The 23,359-nt window shown below is 42.3% G+C and overlaps 2 protein-coding genes across 2 annotated transcripts in view; both read left to right on the top strand.

Moving 5' to 3' along the window:
- Positions 1-12,907, top strand: part of ubqln4 (ubiquilin 4) — a 49,759-nt gene extending 36,852 nt beyond the window's left edge. Inside the window, exons 10-11 of the mRNA XM_084335977.1 lie at positions 8,882-9,062; positions 11,614-12,907. Coding sequence (XP_084192103.1) covers positions 8,882-9,062; positions 11,614-11,775 — 343 coding nt within the window. The 3' untranslated portion in view covers positions 11,776-12,907. The remainder of the gene's footprint in view (positions 1-8,881; positions 9,063-11,613) is intronic.
- A 1,828-nt stretch (positions 12,908-14,735) lies between these two features.
- lamtor2 (late endosomal/lysosomal adaptor, MAPK and MTOR activator 2) lies at positions 14,736-20,782 on the top strand. The gene is made up of 4 exons (XM_084335771.1): positions 14,736-14,930; positions 15,161-15,323; positions 16,813-16,902; positions 19,740-20,782. The coding sequence occupies exons 1-4, from the start codon at positions 14,863-14,865 to the stop codon at positions 19,794-19,796; spliced, it is 378 nt and encodes a 125-aa protein (XP_084191897.1). The 5' UTR covers positions 14,736-14,862; the 3' UTR covers positions 19,797-20,782.
- Positions 20,783-23,359: the final 2,577 nt, after the last annotated feature.

The following is a 23,359-nucleotide window of genomic DNA, read 5'->3' as shown; positions in this document are numbered from 1 at the left end:
GTTCAGGATGTGGGAACGTTATACTTTTTCATTCATAGATTCATACGAAAATACCGTCTAGAATATAAATATGTTTTTATCGTTTTCTGCAGTATTTCCTAGAACGTGATTTATAGGCATAAACGCATATATAGATGATCAACTGCCGTTTGTTGGCGATACACGCTATATTAAAATTTTCAACTGTACATGATCCTAAACGTTATGACTTATCATGCACGGATGAACGGGGGGGGGGGGTCGTTTATAATTCCGTGATCGTCAGTAAATGCTTTATGTAGTTTGGGTGATATATTGATCAGAGCAGTTTGCATGAATAATAATAAACAAACGCGCTGAAAATGACGTCGGCGTGCTCTTACCGTTAGCCGATGAGACTGGAGTAAAAAGATCCCACTTATTTGACGGCGATCGACTCGATCCATTTCCGGTTTGTATAATAATAATAAACGCCCCAATTCATCTCGATTATTGAGTTATGGCAGCGATTCATATACACGATGTGTGTCTACAGTCCCGCAACAATATGTGAGTGCCGGACGCATTTCCCCGGTGCACCGAGATCACAAGAGATCCATTTCCGGTTGCAACTCGTCGATCCACCAGGCGGCAGTATTGAAGCTTTGCAGAGTTGTGCAGGCTCCCACTGCATCAGACCAGGCTCCGTGAGGGAATTATGAATAACATGGCGAAAAAATTAAATATGATCTCAATAACGTTGTACGCCGTGGAATGGCAGAATTCGCATGAACTTGAAACATGTCGTAAGCCGTTTCCGGCGGTGGATGTGTTAACGTGATTCCATCAACACAACATAAATGTTCAAAACACGACTTCATTATTGCTCATCTCTGCAAACGCGACTTCATTATTGCTTATCTCTGCTCTGTTCAAAACACGACTTCATTATTGCTTATCTCTGCTCTGTTTACGTTGGGTGGACGAGCAGTGAGTTTTAATATTGAGCACGGCATAAGAAGTAGGTAATATGCTCTTGCACGTGACGCGACTTTGGGCTTCATTATTCAGCCACAGGCAGGAGTTTTTAGATCACAGGCTGTTCATGCATAATCTCGCCCACCAGACTCTTCTACCGAATTGACTAGGTCATGCAAGTCAATCAATAGATTACACTTTCTGTAGGCCTAACACTCACCTACTCATTCTGTTGTGACACAACATGACATGTTAGGGTTGTCACCTTCCGTGATCATGTTTGAACCAATGTGTAAAAAATCTGTTTTAGATTAGGCTGTAAAAATCTGTTCTATAGGCTATATTTAGTCTAGTTTAGAGGGTCTGCGTGGGAGGGACACGCCGCTCTTGTCGTTTCCTGATTCTACTGCGCAGGCGCACCAACCGACCTGTAGGAGTCGCTGTCCACAACGTCCGATCCCCACCCACCAGCTTCCCACCCCCTAATACTGCCAATTGTATTAGTATGAACGACCAGCCAAGCTGGTGGCAACGCCGAGAGCTGGGCTCGAACCCAGCATCTCCTGCGTTGGTGGCGAGCGCCTTGCCCACTGTGCCACCTAGCCGCCCTGTATTGTACCCATTCTGCAGTCTGTTAATACAATTTTCAATCAAATAACAACCGGTAACTTCACTGTGCTTCTTAAACAAGATGTAGCAGTTCTGTATGTCATGTATGTCATATATCTTATGATGCATTGAAAATGGGGGACCCTGATGTAAACAAGACGAAAGTCTCTCTGGTCTGCATCCCCTTAACACATTGTCCGCCAAGAACGGTGTAAGTCGTTATTGCCCACCATGCGTTGAACGCCAACAACGGCGTAAATCGTTTTTGGGATCAATATTAAAAAATTTCGCCATGGCATTCATAATTCATCCAGCCTCCCTCCGGACTGCAGTGGCACCCTGTCTGAGATTGCAACGCCTCAATACCGCCGCCTGGTGGATGCACTCACGTCAAACGGGAAGTGGCGGTTGGTGCATCAAGTAAATCCCTCCGGCAGTCATATCTTGTTACGGGACTCCAGACGAACACTCGAGTGCATTTGGATCGTTTTCTAAACGCAATAATCGATATGATTTCGGCGTTTATTGCGCCATACAAACCGGAAATGTATCTAGGAGTTCGGGGTCAAATAATTGGGATTTTTTTTCCTCCAGTCTCATCGGCGAACGGTAAGAGGACACTAACGTTATTTTCAGCCCGATTGTCCATTTCCTTGTTTGCAATCAGTCTGATCAATATATCAACCCATACTAAATAAAGCCGTTACTGACGATCAAGGAATTATAAACGACCCCCCCCCCTTTCCTTCACACATGATTAAGCATAATGTATACCGATCATATACATTTGAATTTTTTAATATAGCGTGTATAGGAAAGAAACGCCAATCGATAATCTATCATATGCATCAGGGCCTATAACTAGCGTTTTTGGAATTACAGCAGAAAAGCTTAAAACATACTTATATTCTCGAAGGTATTAACACAACAATGTATGAATGAAAAAATATAACGTTCCCACATCCGGAACGATAGATAATCGATGTTGAATGGGCCATAGTAATGTCAATATAGCAATACACATTTTAAAGTTATAGCCCTGCAAAGAAGGTAAACATCTCCATAGGGTTACAGTGCTGGCAGACTGGGTACAATGATGGGCACAATGCCCGGCGCCCAATGTGTTAACAATTGTGTGTATTGAGCTGTACTGTATTGTACCCATTCTGCAGTCTGTTAATACCATTTTCAATCAATCAAATAACAACCGGTCGGGGGGGCATGTGGCGCACGGAGATTACGTTCGTCACCAACACCGGGAGACACTGGATTCGCCTGTTCGAATCCAGCTCCCGGCGTTGCTATCAGCTTGGCTGGCCTCTCACACTGATACAATTGGCTGTATCAGGGGGTGGGAAAGCTGAAGGGTGGGTCCTGGGCGTTGTGCACAGCGACCCCTACAGTTCGGTCGGGGCGCCTGCTCAGCAAGGGTTGGAACTAAGGAGAGATAGTGTGGCCTCCCACACGCTACACTCTCCCCGGTGAGAACCTGCGTGGCCAGGTTGGCCTGCCCCAGGCTGCACATGCGTCGGAGGAAAGCACGTGACAGTCTCCGGTCTCCCGGACCAACAGTAGGGGAAAGTACGCAACAACCAGGAAGGGTGGGATGGGAGAAAAATCGGGAAAAAGGAGGAAAAGAAAGATAATAAAAAAATAAAAATAAATAACAACCGGTAACTTCACTGTGCTTCTTAAACAATATGTAGCAGTACTGTCTATCTGTATGTCATGTATGTCATATATGTTATGATGAATTTAAAATGGGGGACCCTGATGTAAACAAGACGAAAGTCTTTCTCTGGTCTGCATCCCCTTAACAATTGTGTGTATTGAGCCGTACTGTATTGTACCCATTCTGCAATCTGTTAATAAAATGTTCAATCAATCAATAAAATCTGACAACAACAAAAAACGTATGCTTTTTCTTTTTTTATCTCCGCGATTTTTCTTTTGTTTCACAATGAGTCGTGACAAATTAATTACATAATCCATGTGTATGTAACGAACTAACATACCGTAATTCCTCTAATAGTAACCCCGGCTTGTATTTGTTTCAACTGTAGTGGGTACCAGGCTTGTATTAGGAGGAGGCATGTATAAGAGAGAGGCCTATATTTCAAATTTTCAAACGGATCATAATTAATAAATCAACATTTTGTGTCAGTTTAAACCCAGTAAAATGTACTGGGTTCATTTATTGAAACCAAGTACTGTATGAAATAGTAAACAGTGCAATTACAGGTGGTCACTGGTCATTTCAATGTTTTCAAAGTGAAATCAAGTAACTTTACCTTAGCAGCTCCGGGTGCTGTGGGTAGCAACGTTGGCTCTCATAACGTTAGCCAGTTAGCAGCTCCGGGTGCTGTGGGTAGCAACGTTAGCTCTCATAACGTTAGCCAGTTAGCAGCTCCGGGTGCTGTGGGTATCAACGTTGGCTCTCATAACGTTAGCCAGTTGGCAGCTCCGGGTGCTGTGGGTAGCAACGTTAGCTCTCATAGCGTTAGCCAGTTAGCAGCTCCGGGTGCTGTGGGTAGCAACGTTAGCTCTCATAGCATTAGCCAGTTAGCAGCTCCGGGTGCTGTGGGTATCAACGTTGGCGCTCATAACGTTAGCCAGTTAGCAGCTCCGGGTGCTGTGGGTGGCAACGTTGGCTCTCGTAGCGTTAGCCAGTTAGCAGCTCCGGGTGCTGTGGGTATCAACGTTGGCGCTCATAACGTTAGCCAGTTAGCAGCTCCGGGTGCTGTGGGTGGCAACGTTGGCTCTCGTAGCGTTAGCCAGTTAGCAGCTCCGGGTGCTGTGGGTAGCAACGTTAGCTCTCATAGCGTTAGCCAGTTAGCAGCTCCGGGTGCTGTGGGTATCAACGTTGGCTCTCATAACATTAGCCAGTTAGCAGCTCCGGGTGCTGTGGGTGGCAACGTTGGCTCTCATAGCGTTAGCCAGTTAGCAGCTCCGGGTGCTGTGGGTATCAACGTTAGCTCTCATAGCGTTAGCCAGTTAGCAGCTCCGGGTGCTGTGGGTAGCAACGTGCTTTTTTACCGTCAGCTGCTTTCAGCTCTGTTGTTGTTGTGTTGCGCGCGACCCGTGTTCCATACGGAAGTAAGGAGAGGTTCGCTCACGTGTATATTAGTAACCCGGTTTGTATTAGGAGGCCGGCTTATAATTGCTTAACTCAACAGCGCACCCGGATATTAATAGAGACCCGGATTTTAATAGAATACAGGTTACTATTAGAGGAATTATGGTATTCCAGTTGACTATCTTTTTTGGAGGATTCGTTCAAAAGCTATTCATACTTCCATTTTTCTATCTATGGCGGATTGATTCAGACAGAAAAAAATAAGTAATTCGGTTGTGGGAGGGATTGAGGGTCACGTGGAGTGTGTTATACTAAATAACAACCGGCAACTTCACTGTTTCAGCCAATCAGAATCAAGAAATTTGCATGCCATTGTATAAATACTAGTCGACACACAGGCTAACATCCCTTAAGGCTCATTCAGATAATATATTCAGACAATGCGGGACCTCGCCACACCTGGGCCCTCATTTATCAATGGTGCGTACGCACAGATATGTGTGTAACCCGTGCGTACGATCATTTCTAAGCATTGTGTGGGACTTATCAATTTGAACGTGTGCTTGACTTTGTGCTCAGGCCGTGCGTACCTGCCGCCCAGCGGTAGAATATGAAGACTGCAGACGGACGGCATTATGCTTGCATCAGTTTCATGCATTAGTTTCAACAATGACGTGTTCTGTATGACCCGTAATTTACTATAGTGCATTGTAAAATAGCGACATTAGTCTAATTATTGTCAAACCCTAAATAGCATTTGGAATAGGTATTTCCGAATGAATTCAGCCTGGTTCATAGCGTTATTATAGGAATACTTCTCGCGGTGTGCGCTCAGATGTTTTCAGAGATATAGGGCATGTCTATTTGCAGAGAGAGAACATAATAATATTAAGTAGAGTTCGCTACCCGAGACACATTCTCCTTGATTTGTACCGCAATTTGAGACCCACATTGGAGTGTGGAGCAAATTTGGCTGATAATGTCGTTGCCGGTGGCTGGGAGGAACACGACTCATTCAGGCCTAATTGTATTTAATTCAATTGTAATGATATTACTGGGGAATCTATAATTAAAACATCACTTAAATGCAGATCAGGGTTATCTACATGTCTACACAAAGTGGGCGTTAACTCTTCCCCAGTTGGCTGAAAGGGAACAGATGCGCTAACGAGTTGTTCATAACCAACCTGGTGTAGAACTCAGATATTTTATTTAAAAAAATTAGAGACAAAAAAGGGGGGGGGGGATTATAGCTCACAATGACAACATCACCTTCAGCTTGATGAATGATTTTTAGGAACTATTCAGATGTCTCTCATTAAGGCTAAGAGCAGATTCTAGTCGTTGCCATGACAGAAAGTGGAGGCAGAGTGAAACATCTCTCTTCTGCCCAAGTATCTTTGGTGTGAACACTTTCTGTGCCACGCTGTTTGGTTCATTTACCTTTAGAATGCCGGCCTTTCTAGTCGTTTCCTTGGTCGCTGCACTATGTTTGCGAAGCTGTGTTTGTGTTCTGTATTATAGCTGTAGACTAGAGACAAGGTGTGGCCCATTTCGACAAACATTACTTGTTTGTTATAGTTTGTTTCCACACGCTGTAGTTTATTACACGCTAAACATCGTGCATTTAAAAAATAATAGTATTTTTTCATAGATCGTGAGATAAAACACATTATGTGCAATAAGCCCAAACCGTTCTGGCTGATCAAAGGTATATGATATATATGTATCATCACACAATCATCAAGGGGGGGGGGGGGGAACACGTTTCAGATTAGGTAAAATAGACATAGAATGTAGTTTACCTTAGCCAGAAGGTATTCCAAAAGTATAATTCCAAGTGATCGCATTGCCATCGCAATTACCAGTGTATATGTCTATACACGTTTCGATGGTCAGACGGAATCCAGAGGCGAGGACTGTGAATTTCTGTCCCGGGAGAAGGAGTGGCCACTCACGAGGAGAAACTGAAAGTGAATCTGGCCATCAGACCAGAGCCCCATGCATTTCAGACACGGGACGATACTGCCACCTGGTGATGGTCGATCAGAATGCAGTTCAAAATTGTCGGGACTTGCCTAAATGATGCAGATCGCTCTGGGCAACTGTGTAGAGCGGGAATCAAAGTAAAAAGATCAAACAATCCAAAAACGTATTTATATGTTTTTGGCACTCAACGGTTGGGCCCAGAAACGTAAAAAGCCGTGATTGGCACCCAATGTGTTAAAGGGGCACTTCACCAAAAAAAACAATGCTGATTTACTTTGCACATAATGTCACACGCATCCGAAAACTCTATAATCAGTTTTGGACATATTCATTTAGTTTGACGGATATTGAGAGTAAATGGGTTTGAATATGGCCACATTGAATCCTTGTGTTAATTACAGCTCCATGAAATTATGTAAATGAAAAGATAGAAATACCTTGTCTCCTCATTTAACTTTTCCGTCAAGCCAACTGAAGAATCCATTGTGATCGCCGGCCCGGAAAACGCGTGGATTATGTATTTACATACCCAACGCTGAATCAATAAACGCGATCGATATTTGGAATGGCGATCAGGAATTGGAATAATCTTTTTGGATAACATCTGATCTGAGGTAAGGAATTTATTTTACCAGTCTTAGGATAATCAGAGCCATTTTCACAGAGATATCAGCGTTTGCCCTATGCGTGTGTCTGTGTGTGCGATCAGGAAATGAGAGAATCGATATTTCAGCCCGCTTCTATAGCGTGCATAAGTACACATATACTATCGATAATCTAGAGTTTATTTGAAAACGATTCATAAATAGGCCGAAAAATGACAACGTTTGTGTATGCCAGAATATTCCAGTAAATGCCGATTATCACAGAATCTTTATATTTTCCTTGAAAACGAGGGCTTTTCAAAATGCTATAAAACGGAAATGAAGCGATTATAAAAAAAAAAAAAAAAAAAAAAATCCGCTTCGACAATGTTGACTGCAAACAAGTCATTGATAAACGACGGGCAGATTAGACACATAGCCATAATTTAAGACTATTAAGAGATTATGCGTTCACAACGCTATCATTGAAGTGGGTGGTGGCATTTAACGGGGGTAAGGCGCACCGCATGGCTGGTAATCAAAGTGTTAACACATTGAGTGCCACGCCCCTTCCGGGAAGTGATCACTTCCGTGCCGACCATTAACCCCATGTAAACGTAGTTGTAGTTTGTAGAACTAAACCTATATGTTATAGTATCGCTATGGGTCTAATAACGCCCTCGAGTCTCATTGAGCTACTTCTGGTCAATGTGCAAAAAACAGATTATTTTTTCATCCGTACATTTCCATTTGATACCGTTTTGAATATGAACATAGTCCGGCCGCTTCTGAGCAATTCCAGGGAAAAGACACAAACAGCATTTTTGTGTATTTCAATAAACACGTTGTCATTTTTCGCCTGATTATCGGATCTTCCTGAAATCAACGCTAGATCATCACTATTATCCTTTGTGGTGCACGCATGCAATGGGGTTTAGACCGGCGCCCCCCCCCCCCCCTCCTGCATCCCAACGGCAGAACAGCCAGACACATAAACACATATAGCTTCAATCGCAGTAGAAATAAATATCAGATCAATGCAAGCTTTCATATATAGTGTCCTTACCTGGTCTCTGAAGTAATGAAGAAAAAATAATCCAATAATCTCATCGCCATTCCAGTTATCCACAGCGATCGTGCCTCCGACATTATTGGGCATTGCTCTTCAACGGGCGGGCGGGGTCAGTTGTCCAAGCCATCCCTATAAGCGTGTGTTTTGCCGGAGTGTTTAGGACCCGCCCCCACGCCGCAGCTCGGTATAGAAAATAAACAAACCCGTTTCTAACTGGGAGCATTACTGGCCGAAGGCGTTAGAGGGCGGTATAATACCGTCTGCCAGCTTAGACACACTCAGAACAGTATGCACAAGGTGCCCCGCTGAATTAATGGATATAGATAATAAAATAAATACCGTGACAGAAACATAGATCTATGTTTCCGGCACTGAAAGTGTTAAGAGAGCTGACTGGCACCAGCATCCTAAAGATTAAGAATCCTGTGGGCGCGGAATATGCAGCATCCTAAAGTTGAAGGATCCTGAATTTTCACATTGTTGTCAAGGAAACGTCTAGACCTTTGCCCCTCTTCCCTCTGAAGACCTTGATGTGAGCCTGGATTGTGTTCAAATGCTACAGGTATATTATATGTCAAAAGTATTTTTGTGACATGAATGTTTTCTCTCCTCTAGCATGGTTCCCGGGGGGCTTCCAGTAGTTCCACCCACCACAGGCGGCACTGTTACCCCAGAGAACCCTCCCGCCTCTGCGCCCGGATCCAGTCCCACTTCTGCCAGCAGTCCCTCTCAGCAGCAGCAGCAGCTCATGCAGCAGATGTTACACATGTTTGCAGGAGGAGGAGGTGGTGCATCGGTATGTGTTTAAAATCCAGCCTCCAACTAAATGCTGGTAAATCTTTGCACTGTTTAAAAATCCAGGCTCCAACTAAATGCTGGTAAATCTTGGCACTGTTTAAAAATCCAGCCTCCAACTAAATGCTGGTAAATCTTGGCACTGTTAAATCCAGCCTCCAACTAAATGCTGGTAAATCCAGGGCCCTCATTCATCAACGTGATTTACGCACAGATATGTGCTTAAGCTGTGCGTACGACCATTGCTAAGCAGAGTGTGGGATTCATCAATTTCAACTTGAACTTGACTTCGTGCTTATAATTACGCACAGCTCGGACCATGCGTACCTGGCGCCCGTTGGTAGAATATATTATTACAACAAGGAAATGAGCTTCTGTGCATTAGTTTCAACACTGGCATGTTCTGTATGAACCGTAATTCATTATAGTTCATTGTAAAATAGCAACAGTAGTGTAATTATGGTCAAAACCCTATAAATAGCATTTGGAATAATAGATCTTTCTCTCAGAATGAATGCAGCATGGTTTATATAGCGTTATCGGAATATACGGGGTGTACTGACTGACTGCGCTCCGCGTAGCTCAACTCGTTATTATTTTGCGCACAGACCGCAGAAACACGGGAACGTTTTGATTATATTTAAAAGGCTTTACGTTTAAACGAAACAAGTGGAATTTCGAAGCTGTAAGCAGAATACAAGTCATATGAACACCCACGATATAGTGTTCTTCCCCCTTTTTACTGTATAAGAAAGAATAAAAAACGCATTGCAATGACACCAGATAGTGGACAGACTATGTAAATATGATGATGGGATTCAAGTTCGCGTTTTTGTTGATCATAGGCATGCTGTCAGAGTATGATATCTTAATCAAACATTCTAGAACATTTGTCGTCACAGATCATGTCATAATAGAACATAGGCTACATGGCATGGTCCATCGTGATATTGTGTAGACTGTTATTATACTGTACCGGTACCACCCATTGTGACAACAGCCTTGTGAGTCCCGCACACAAACATGATGGAATTCAAGTTCATGTATTAAAAGGCAGGCTACATCATACATGACAGTGAGATTCATTGTTCTTGTATGCTCTCGTATTATTGTTTATATAGGCTACCCAATACTGACATCAAAATAGATTGTATGCCTCTAGAAATCATATGCAGCAGGTAGAAAATTGACGAAAAATCTGTCGCGATTTGGAATAAAATTGAGGATAACTTTAATCCCTGGGTATTAATCAAACAAAACGGGATAAGGCAGTCATATTCCAGCACGGTCTTTATTAGTGTTTGCGCTGCCCAGGCAGCAATGGTTAATAGATATCATATCCGACATCACCGTACGTGTACACGTCTGTCAGCCTGTCACATAACACGCTTCCCTCGGCTTAGTCCATTTTTCCACATTTCATGGGGGTATTCCATTACCGTATATGGTTAATCGGGGCGGTTCTGGTATGCAAATACTTAAAACAGTGCACGACCTCAAACGTAGGATCAAAGTCATATTTATCAAGACAGGTGTGCGTAGAACCTGTGTACGCACGTGTGATAAATCCCGTTTTTTTTGTGCGTGCACAGATTCTAAATTCTGTGCTTAAGTATGGAAATAGAACATTTTTTACGTCACGTTGATGAATGAGGGCCCAGGCATGTTTAAAACTACTAGCCACTTGGGCAGGTGGCACACCTTTTCTCAATGAGTTCTTCCATTCAAATGACTCCTTTGGCTGCTGAGAAAGTAATTTGGCTGGTGAGATGTTGAATCCAATGAACCTCTGGGGTCTCTTTATGAAAAAGTTGGTTTCATGCGCTGGTCATATCGCTGGCCTTTAGTTTATTTATTATTTGGAAAATGCTTATTGGCTTCTACTTGCTGCCAAGTGAAACACTGTAGTGACATGTTGGAATGATAAAAGAAAATGACTCAGGGTCTCGGTAGACTTGCTTTTAACCGTGCGTACGTGTAGATAAGCGGCTGCGTTGTGAGCGGCATTGTTCACATACTTGCCTGTGTATTTTGCATGTACCTGGGGGTTTGAAAGGCCTATCCACTGGGGGGGGGGGGGGGGGGGGGGGCAGATCAGGGCAGATCAGGGCCGTATCCTCCCAGGCAGATGCATAGAATTATATAGAAAAAATAATGTCTTTCTTGAACTATCCACTATTCGGATTTGCAACGTAAACATAAAACATGGCGACTCTCGAGGAGGATCACCGCAGAGAAAGGTTCTGGACCCGTTTCCATTTCCACTGTTGACGTGCTTCATTGCATCTTGCAGACATGTAACGTGTACAAAGTATGCACAAAAAAAATCTTTATTTTAAGCAAATATACCGAGACCCTTAGGATCAGTGCTCAGGTCTTATGACCATATACACCCCATATATTACTTGTGAGCCAATTTGGTCTCGGATCAGCACTCCTAATTTCAATATACTTGATAAATACAGTCCCTGATGTCTTGAGAAGGTTGTGTAATGGATGTAGGGGTGTCCCCAACGTTTTAACCGTGTGCCTCGTCCCCCTTTCCCTCCCAGACTCCGGGAGGCCAGACCCCGGAGGTACGATTTCAGCAGCAGTTGGAGCAGCTCAGCGCCATGGGCTTCATCAACCGCGAGGCCAACCTGCAGGCGCTCATCGCCACGGGAGGGGATATCAACGCCGCCATTGAGAGACTGCTGGGCTCTCAGCCCTCCTAACTCTCTCAGCCGCCCCTCAGGTCACCGTGAGGGAGGCAGGAGTAAAAGAGAGAAGGAAAGAGAGGGGGGAGGGGGGGTTGAAGGTCGAAGACTGATAGGGTCAAGGGCTGGAATGGGAGATTCCAAGCAAACAACAAAAAAAGAAAAACGAATGAACAGTCCCATCATCACACACAAGTCTGCAGTGCCCCTCAAGATAGACTCAATGGAATTCCAATTTGCATCTCATCTCTTTGGCTGATCTATGATTACATAGGAAATATAAACGGGGGGGGGGGGTCTGACTGGGTGAGGAGGTTGTCGCCGATTTTCAGTCGCTAACAAGAAACAGGTCCCATGCTTGTGTGCAGTAGAATGACAACATCGCTGTGAAATGACGCCACAAACTAACATCGCCGCCACCGTCTCCAATTCTCCTGCCAGCGCAACCCGAAGATTTTTTTTTTTTTTTATGACAAAAGTGCTCATTCGCCGGACTCTTGCATGAAGTTACCCAGGAATTAACCAACTTTAATGGATTGCATTTAGGTGGGTAACATAGCGGCACAAGTGTTGAACTGGAGTGTTGTTGGCAGTCGTCAGCTGGAAGCCCCTCTCACTCCTTTCTGTCCAGAGAGCAATCTGCCTGTTTTGACGTCATTTTTCCTCATGCCTGATCGACTAGTATTTATTGCAAGAGCTGTAGAATTTACCCACTGTCTCTCTCCTTACCTTTTCTTCAACTCACGCTCTTTGACAAGTTCTTGACACTTTGTTCTTTTCAAAAACCGTGGGGATTATTCCAGGAAGCCGCATTTCACAGTTAACGTATAACTTAAAAAAAAAATATATATATATATCTAACAACAATTTCTTGAGTTTTTGTTTAATTATTAACCATGAACATGTATGACTGATTGACATTCCACAACCTAATATTGGAAGTTTTAGTATGACAAGATTCATATCAAAAACTTTTCAAAGACGTAGCCAAGTCCCTTGGTGAGCTGTGTGATTCTGCTTCACGGAATAGACCCCTGACAGGCTACACACAAGGCTGTTGAAATCTCCTCTGATTACTCATCACAGCTGCCTAAGATGTCCGTGTTACATGTTCAGCTTCTTGTTTTCTTTCTTTTGGGGGGGGGGGGGGGGGGGGTTGCATTAGAAGAAGTTCAAGTAATCTATTCCATCAACCCTGCGGTAATTGTGAACCGTGTTGATTTGCTGTTGAATTGGAAAGTCATGGTTGAATCAAGGTTGAAGCTCTTGATTTTTGATTAGAAAGCGTGATGAAAAAGATATCAAAATATGTTTTAAAGCTGATTTAAAAGATGAAAAGAAGAAAACCTTTTACATGAACCATGTTGTTGTATTTGCATACAAGCAGTGGTGTAGTGCCTGAAAATTACATGTATTGGGTTCAGCAATATATTCCAAAATCATTTGTGAAATCTATAGCAATGATGTGTACTAATGGCATATGATTTTTTTTTGTTCAACCCATGCATTATTTGCAGAACCTACCCTTAAAGAAAACCTGTTCAGCTCTGCCTTTTTCTTGGACTCCATTCACTCTATTCTAATAATAACTTTTAAAAAACCTGAAGTATGTGTCGATAATTTATTTTGTCTATTGCAACCTGAGGGCTGTATTATGTTGCACTACAGTGTCTGTTGCCTTGGGGTAAGGCAGTGGAACATTACAGTGCAATCAGCAGGGGTGTAAAAAGTACCCAGAAATTATACTTAAGTGAAAGTATGGGTACCGTCTCAAAATCGTACTCAAGTAAAAGTTAAGAGTATCTGGCTAAAAAGACACTTGAATAAAAGTAAAAAAGTTTCTACTTTTAAATGTAGGCTACTTAAGTACTAAAAAGTAAAAACTTTTTTTCTGAATATTCTTCTGATAGCAGGTGTTTAATCAAAGATCCCCACTTTCTAGTCTTGCACAAGGACCAATCAGCATGGGTATGGGCGGGTTAATTTCCCATTGATGGGGATTTGATTGGCTGTTTCTTAAATAAAGAGCGGCCGCAGGATTAATAACATTAACGTTTATTCAGCCAAAGAAACAAATATACTATTGTTGGACCTGCGAGATTTGTAATTTGTAGGTCTACATTTTAAATGTAAGGAGTAAAACGTACGTTTTTTTTCTCTGAAATGTAATTGATTAAAAGTACAACGTATACAAACCTAATAACACTCGAGTAAAGTACAAATCCCCCAAAACAGTACTTAAGTATTGTAATGAAGTACAATTACTCAAGTACTTTACACCCCTGGCAATCAGTGTTTATAATCTGACCAAGATTCTCCATTGTCATAGATAATCAATATACATGTTACAGACACTTGTTATTTATTTCTGATTTAGGTGTGTTGTGCAGTTTGGGGAGAGACATTTGTAGAGCCTGCAATACGTTTACAAGACATAATTATTTCCATGTAATTCCAAGGATTGTTCTATTTTATGTCCAAAATAAAATGCTTATTATAAACCAATATATAATATAAACAAATCATTTTGAGGCAATGTGAATTAAATGTAAGCTTAGGAGATGCTGCTTTCAATAGTAAATGTGTGTGCTGTTGCAAGAGAAAAAACAAGTGAAGGGAGTTATTTTTCAGGTCGCTTTCTACCATCAGTGTTCCAGGAACAGGTATTTATGCGTTATGAAAATATACCAGGACATTTTTCACCTCTTCTCATTTATTTCCCAATACTACTTAGTGCACCAACCTTTAAAATGATGGGTAGTTGGAGCTAAACATTGTAAAGCAGTAATAAGCCGGGCTTTGGCTAGTATCAGTTAATTGTTTTTCTTTTCTTTATTTTTTTTATTCATTTATTTATTGTATTTATTTTTAGAAGAAACACAGGACACATTTAAAAGTTAGTGTTAACTACCATGTCAACTATCTATAACCACTACCAAAGCCTACCATTCCCATAATGCATTGCTGGAGATCCGGAAGAGGAAGAAAACGTCAGTTGACTTGATCACATTGACGGACACAGTCTGAGAAATCGAAACAATTTTTTGCGTTTTTTATTTTCTCGGAAGTATTATTAGTAGTGAATATATAGACTGATAGATAGCTATGTTGCGGCCCAAAGCGCTGACCCAGGTCCTCAGCCAAGCGAATACAAGTGGAGTGCAAAGCACACTGTAAGTAACGTCGACGTCAGATGAACTAACGTTATCATTCCATGCTAACCAGTTGCTAACGTTAGCAGTGTTTTGACACAATCGCTGGCTACCCCGATAACGTTAATGTTCTTACAACCACTGTACTTCTGGTGCTACATAGCCACGATTGCTGGATAACATCACGTCATTGCAAATGTACCATGTCCCGTGCCTAATGTATAACGTTAACTACGCATTTTGTTTTCCAGGTTATTGAACAATGAAGGCTCTCTTCTAGCTTACTCTGGTTATGGAGACACGGATGCCCGAGTGACTGCTGCCATTGCGAGCAACATATGGGCAGCTTATGACAAGAATGGCCATCAGGCGTTCAATGAAGACAAACTTAAATTCATCCTGATGGACTGCATGGTGAGAGAAGCCCAGACGCGTCTAGTAGGCCGTTCCCAATCTTTATTTGTTCTGTGTCCAGGGTAATAATATCCCAGGGCTCTCCACAGGAGACACGATAACCTGTCTGCCCGGCTCTGTACACACTCCTCCACTGCAGATAGTCAATTTTATTCTATTTGACCTCATCAAAGTGATTAAAAAACACGTTTTGCTGTTATTGTAGTACTAGTCCTCAAATGCCTGTATCTACTACAAAGCAAAAACCCTTTATCTTCTTTTCCAAACTCACGGTTAACTATGAGAGTAGAGGTGACATCTACAGAAAGTAATAAGGCTATTGTTATATTAATACAATAATAACAGCTTGCTTTGTGTTATTTATTTAGTTTAATAATTTAGTACCTCAGACGAAGAACCATAATGTGTTTATTACATATATATCACATATATATATCACATTCACACAGTGACTTAGATTAACTTCACAACTGCAAATACATGGGCTGTCCAAAAATAAAAAACTGACTTATATGGATCTTCAGTGCAAGGGTTCAATTATGTCTTTATGTTTGGTGATTGAAGCATTCTGTAGGCGGTGTAGACAACCTTTTTAGGTGATCTACATTGTCCTTTTCCTAGACTGGAGAGATCTACCATCACCAACCAAGCAGACGGAAAGAAAATTACCATCACCTTTAAGACTTATCATAGGCTAATCTAACGCATACATAGAATAAGTCAATAATTTTACATTAATAAGTAAAGGATATTAGGATAATGAACAAGAGGCTAGGCGTTGCACAGTTTAAATTACTGATGCAGAGGTTGTGATTTGCCTGAGGCATAGCCATGGCAGTAGTGGGAAACACCCAGACTTTGGGGCCTCTTGCAGTTGACTGGTAGCTCGCAAACACATGGTTGCCTACCTCTGCTCTTGGCTAATTAAAGTTTAAAATCTATCTTCACATGGTCCCACTGGCAACTCCCTACGGCCCCCATTTTGGGCCCTTCCCCCCATGTACTGGATGTAACAGTACTGTTTGTATGTTGTATGTCATAAATGTTACGATGAATTGAAAATGGGGGACCCTGATGTAAACAAGACGAAAGTCTTTCTCTGGTCTGCATCCCCTTAACAATTGTGTGTATTGAGCCATACGGTATTGCACCCATTCTGCAATCTGTTCATAAAGTTTTCATAAAGTATTCAATCAATCAATCAATCAATGTTGAGAACCAATGTAGGAGGGCCTATCTGTGCAATGGCTTGACCCATCTCAAGCCCCACTCCTTTATTGATCCCCCAATCACAACTCTGTCCGAGGGAAGCAACAGTTGTGATTGGAGGATCAAGAAAAGAGGTCAGGGTTTAAAATAGAATTCTAGATATGCGAGTGATGGTGGGGTACTAACTCATTTGATTATGCATTTCTCGTATTCATCACCAACCTACGTCAAGCCATCAACCGCTCATAGTCGACTTCTCTGTTGTTTTTTTCCCTTTCAGGAAGGCAGGGTTGCCATCACACGGGTAGCCAATCTCCTCCTCTGCATGTACGCCAAAGAGACTGTGGGCTTTGGCATGCTCAAAGCCAAGGTGAGAATTCTAGCACCTCTGCAGTCAAATCTGTGCAAAGTCATTATCGTTTTCGCCTGCAGTTGTGTCTAAAATTAGAACAACAAATGGACTTTTTCCACTATTGGGAGAGCTTTACTTTTGTAGTCCATACTTTCCTGTGAGTCCATAAGCAGTCAAACTAAAATATTAGTTGCCCCCAAGAATCTGCAGCAGTCATCACCAGGATTCACTCCTTGTTTTTCCAATCTGTTAGAGACTATTGCTAAACTAATTCTTAGGAATGGGCAGAAAAAGCAGGGCTTGCATAACCACAGTTTAGTATTTCTTCAAGACAAAAACAACAGCATACACGCTCTTCTGGTCAGGTGCAACATCTTTAAAAGGCTACTGTGTCATTTCTAGAGCAGAACATGTAAAGCAGTTCCCAAAGTTAACTTGCTTGGAAGAAATACATTTTTGTTACTGTTTTCTCTTATCTGTAATGTTTTAAACTAGGTGCAGTTGCCTTTCAAAGCCACAGGGTGCCACTCTTCCATAGTGCAGCTTTAAAGGGGAACTATCTTATAAATGGCCTTTTCCAGGGGTTTGCATTGTTTTCTAGCAATGTGGGGTTGTAGCAACACTGTCTAGGTCTCAAATTCTATTTTTGGTGCATTCCTCCAGTTCAGACGAGACAAAATCCTCCCGCACTGAACCAAGCCATTCTGATTTGACTCGCTCGCTGACGTGAATAGGCACTGATCTGCCACCGCCTGCCCACAATCAACTGTGATACGTTTATATGAGCAGCGAGTGGAAATAATGCGGAAGTGGTTATTTAGCAGAGACCTCTCGGCCTCCTCTGTGGTTGTAGCCACCGCCCACAATCAACAATTCGCTCAACAACGGAGCGAGTGGAAATAATGCGGAAGCGGTTTCCCTGTCAGACACTTGAACTTCCCCAAAAGAGAGAGAGAGAGAGACTCGTATGGAGTGATCTCCTCTGTCTCTCCCCCTGCATTTGACACACAGACTCACGACTCGAAGCACGATCCGTGCAATAATATTCACGGGGATATATATTGTCATTTGAAACAAGTTACCAATGCATTGTCCCGTGGGATAATGCCCCCACAGTGAAATTAATTAAAACATACAGATGTGTTCCATAGATTCACAGGAATTGTGTAAAATTGCCCAAATAGTGAAAGAAATAGTAAGATAGTTCCCCTTTAACACTTTTGAGTGCCACGCCGGGTTTTCCTTTTTACCGGCTGAATGCCACCATCGGCGCCAATGTTAACGTTAATATCGCCTAATCTATGTTTTAAATTATGGCTATGTGTCTAATCTGCCCATCGCATTATCAAAGACTATTTTCCAGTCAGTGCTGTCAAGGCAGATTGTTTTTTTATCGCGTCGTTTCCGTTTCAGAGCATTTAGAAAAGCACCCGTTTTCAGATAAAAAACAGCCCATTGTGGAGCATTCTATGAAAATCGTCTTTTACTGGAATATTCCACAACGTTGATATTCGACGGCCTTTTTATGAATCGTTTTCAAATAAACGCTAGATGATCAATATTATACGTGCACGCAAGCACATTCGAGCCGCGCGCGGATAATCGCCCCGTTGATTTCCTCGCAGACTTTTACAGTGAAACCGAAAGAAGACATTTCACAAAACAGCTTATAACTTCATCAAACTTACTCTGATTATCCTAACACTGATAACATAGAGTCCTTACCTGACATCAGATGGTATCCAACTGGTATATTCCAATTCCTGATCACCATTCGAAAAAATCGATACGTGTATGGATCCAACGCGATACAGTAGAACTCCATGATCCGCGGGGATCTGAGGATCCAGAATGAACTCTGGTAACCCCGGCTGGATCAGTGGACTGGAAAATGTGGAGTACCGGATTTTTTTCCCCATTCATTTTCATTGAGTCCATTCCAAAATCACTTATGTCATCTGGGAGACGACAGGGGGCGCTTTTTTCCACAATGATCGCCGGCGCCGCTCGGCTATACTCGGGTAGGCTCAAGTGATGCAATATGATTTCAGATCGCTAAAAAAAAAAAAAAAAAAACCGAGAAATCTCGTGAGTGGCACGGAAAGTGTTAATGAGAACTTTTCGGCAGTCAGGCTTTTCTTTTTTAACATATAGCACAATGAAAAGAACTGCTCGCAGAGCAGCAATATGAAGGGGATATTGGACAACAAAGTTTGAATGACAGGAGGAAAAAGCTTGCATGGACACAGAATTCCTTCCTATATGGTATAATGGCAACATAATTCCCATAACGAAGAGCACAAGTTTCATTATTTATTTTCAGTCTAACATTATCTGAATAATTATTTCACATTTCTTAAAGGAACACGCCAACATTATGGGTGCTTACTGTCTTCTCTAGAGTCAGACGAGAAGATGGATACCAATTTCCTCTCTGTGCGTTCAGTAGAAGGATATCCGGCTACAAGTTAGTTAGCTAGCTAGCTAGCTAAGCACAATGAATGGAAATGTTGTGACGTGGATACGGACCACTAGCCTAGCTTAAAACGCCGGGAGAGGTGTTTTTGGCCAGCAGATCTGTATCCACTTCCATTAATTTGTGCTAAGCTAGGCTGGATAGCTTTCTACTGAACGCACAGAGAGGAAATCCATATCTATCTTCTTGTCTGACTCTGGAGAAGATGACAAGCACATTTCCCATTATGTTGGCGTGTTCCTTTTAAACGAGACCTCGGAGCTGCCTTTCTTCGTGGGGAGGAGGGTAAAAAGACAGTGAAAATTAACTTAACTGATACAGTATTGTCTGCTGAGTTCAATAACATGACGTTTTGTTCTCTTTTTCTTGTTGTTTCCAGGCAGAGGCCCTGGTTCAATACTTAGAGGAACCGCTAACTCAAGTGGCAGCATCATAGTGGCAGCGTCTTTGGCTGAAGTGCCGTCCTGCGGTTTTCGTCCCGCTTGGAAAGAAAGCATTGTATGATCCAGTCGATAGATGGACACTTGTGACGTCCTAACTATTGCATTGTGTATATATCTGTGTGTTGTGTGGATGCTTGTGTGTGAGCAGAGTATTTATTCTCTGGTCGTTGTATTTATACTTGTACTATGAATACTAACCATGTGCACAGGTCCTTTAATGCCCCTTGTTGTGCCTCCTGTCAATTGAATTCTTCTTCTGAAGAACCATATAATGCCTCGTTTGGGTTTTGGGATGCGTCGTGGTGTTTTCACATCTCTTTATTTAAAGATAGTAAGTTGGAGTGATGTGTAATTGAATTTGTAAAGACAGGAGAGGTTGTGTACTTTTGGGTTGGGTATCGCATGTACTCTATATTATAAATTACATTGAATGCCGTCACACTCGGCTGATTTATATGGTTCTTCACCTCAGGAGTTCAATGGGCCCTTTTCTCAGTGGCCATTTTGACATGCCATTGCAGGATAATTAGGGTTCCATTCCATTTAGGTGTGCCAGAACCATTTCAGTGAGACAGCAACACCTACATAGACTGGAGCCCTAATTAATATGATTACCTACACTTATGTTTACCCTGCATTAGCATGTCAAAATTGCCACTGAGAAAACTGCCTTTTTGTTGCTCCATAGTGTGCCAGTAGGCTATCTGGATGTGTAGCTGCTGATGCGATTTCAACCGTTGCAGTGGTTGATTCATTCACTGCAGCACTTCTCAGATACGCTGGTGGTCACTGTCTGCCAGGCTCTTATTACGTTTTCCATTATATCAGTGGGAAAATATGTCTTGACAAAAGATTTACGGACACTTCTAGAACTGAATAGGTGTCGTTGATGAGATAAAATGAAAATCAATGTGTATTGCCACAAAGCTGTAAAATAAATCATTGTGGAATGGATATTCACACGATTCACACCGCTGGGTCTGAGAGGTCAGTTGTCTGTTCTGTATCTCCTTAATTTAGCTGTGAACCTGAATGTTTTATTTGAGCATGCTGGGTATTGGTTCCTGTGGTCATGGAAAACCTGGAAAGTAATGGAGTTTGAAAATGTTTTTTCCAAGTCTGAAAAAGTTATGGAAAATATCCTGAATGTTGCTGGAAATGTTCTCATGAATCTATTACTTGTTTTAACGTGTTAAGGGCAAGCTTAGCTGCAGGTAGGTTTTGATTAATATATTTGATAAGCACGCATATGTAGGAGGAACCGAGTGAGGGGAAGTCTGAATTTCAAAAGAAAGGTCAGCCACAAACTTTATTTAGGAAAACAAGGACATGCTAGCTGTAATACAGCAGCTGGACTGAGTAGACCTCAGTAATAGTCTCTTTCCATATTACAATCACATGTAATGACTTTCTACCTCTCATACCTGCACCAGTGCCCTTGAGCTGCACCTCATACGGTTCATCCCTTTCAATATATATGCTACACTGAATCAGGGACCCAGTCAAATGCAAATGAGCCCAGGTGCTGCTGGACTGCATTTCAATGGAATTATCAAGTGGGCACCATTGAGATGCTAGTTTGGTCCACAACCTCAGTCAACAACCCCACCTCACCATCCTTGACCTACCAGCTTCCCTATCCTGCAGACCCTGTGCTGGGGTACTGATATCCTGCAGACCCTCTGCTGGTCTTCACCCATCATCACCGACATCTCTGGAAGTACTGGTCAACGTGGGTGGAGTCCCTGTTAGAGGCTGACATGTGAGTGGATTTTTACTCTCACTCCTTCCCACCCTCTCAAATAATCCCATCCCAATCCCAAATGAGAGTTTAGAAAAAATCTCACTCCCACAGAGGACTGATCCCAATCCCGAGCCAAACTTTTATAGAATCCCACTCCTGTTTACCAATCCTGCTCCGTTTTTTCTTCTTCCTCAGTATAAAATATGCAGTACATGGGTCACATCATGTCTGTAGGGCTGTACGTAAACTTTTTTTGCACATAGCACTGGTGCTACAGAGGTTGATAGTTTTGTAGCACAGGCCAAAATCTTGTAGCACAAGTATAAAACGTGTTATATTTGTAGCGGTCACAAATGTTCCTATTGTATTTGTGTTATTTAGTTGCAGTGCCATGTTTGGCTGTCATTTTCATGCTGACAAGTTGACGTCACACAGCCAGACACGTTACGTGTAAGGAATTATGGGATTTGGTGTTGGATGTATGGACTACTAGGGGTGGGAATCACCAGTTTCATCACGATACGATATCGATTCTTTGGACAACTATACGATATTTGCCGATACGATATCATAAAGTCTGCCACGTTACGATGCAGGTGCCTGCAATCGATATGAGACGATAAGCCCATTTAACATATAATTTGAAAAAAAATTATTTTGCTCTTCCAGACATTTAAATGAAAAACAATATTGTTTTTAATACAAATAGACCTCATGTTCACTGTAAAGTGCCACGTTTTGATATATTGAGCTTTAAACTTGAAATAACTAAGTTACATTTTTTGGAACACACAACCTAAAACCCCTCCCTACCTCCCTCTCCCAAACGGTTCCTAATTATTTTTATGTTGCATGATCATGTATACATTTATTATATATTATATTTATGTTTAAATATCAACATTATCTGGCCATCCTCAGTAAATACTATCAAACTCCTTTGACCTCACCTACTTAAAATCATTGACGTGAATGAATGAAAACTTTATTTAACAGATTGCAGAATGGGTACAATACAGTACGGCTCAATACACACAATTGTTAAGGGGATGCAGACCTGAGAAAGATGTTTGTCTTGTTTACATCAGGGTCCCCATTTTCAATTCATATAGAGAGGGACAGAGAGAGGCTGAGGCTCCCCCGCCCCCTCCCTTTCTTCACTGTTTTCTCTGCCTCTGAGGCGGGTTGCCTGAATACTTTTGACAACAAATGTTTGTTTCCGCGTCTCTGATTGGCCACGCGTGTTTCTGGTCATGTGACATGTGCGCCAATCGTGGGACGCGTGTATACTTTCGACAACAAATGTTTGTTTCCGTGTTCGAGTTTTGCGCTCTGATTGGCCAGGTCATGTGACATGTGCGCCAATCGTGGGACAGCAAGTTCTGCGCCTATTTCCGGGTCTAACAGCCTGCGTGGTTAAGCTTAGGCGCTCTTTCGAAGTTGGTTAAGGTTAGAGTTTGTCTTAGAGCATGGCGATAGAACGCCTGCCCTGATTTCGACGGTTAAGCTTAGGCACTCTTTCGAAGTTGGTTAAGGTTAGAGTTTGTCTTAGAGCATGGCAATAGAACGCCAGGTAGTTTGCAGGCTGTTAGACCCGGAAATAGGCGCAGAACTTGCTGTCCCACGATTGGCGCACATGTCACATGACCAATCAGAGCGCAAAACTCGAACGCGGAAACAAACATTTGTTGTCGAAAGTATACACGCAGCCGGGTTAGCTTAGTTTAGTTACCGGTAGCAGCTAACTAGTTAGTTTTGGTGAGGATGCAAAGCATGTAAGATGCATTGGAAGCGTTGCAGGGAAAAACAGGC

Source organism: Notolepis coatsorum, assembly GCF_963971535.1.
Source record: "Notolepis coatsorum genome assembly, chromosome: 19".
Classification (NCBI taxonomy): domain Eukaryota; kingdom Metazoa; phylum Chordata; class Actinopteri; order Aulopiformes; family Paralepididae; genus Notolepis; species Notolepis coatsorum.
The sequence above is the reverse complement of the archived record's forward strand: the minus strand, read 5'-3'. Positions and strand labels throughout refer to the sequence as shown.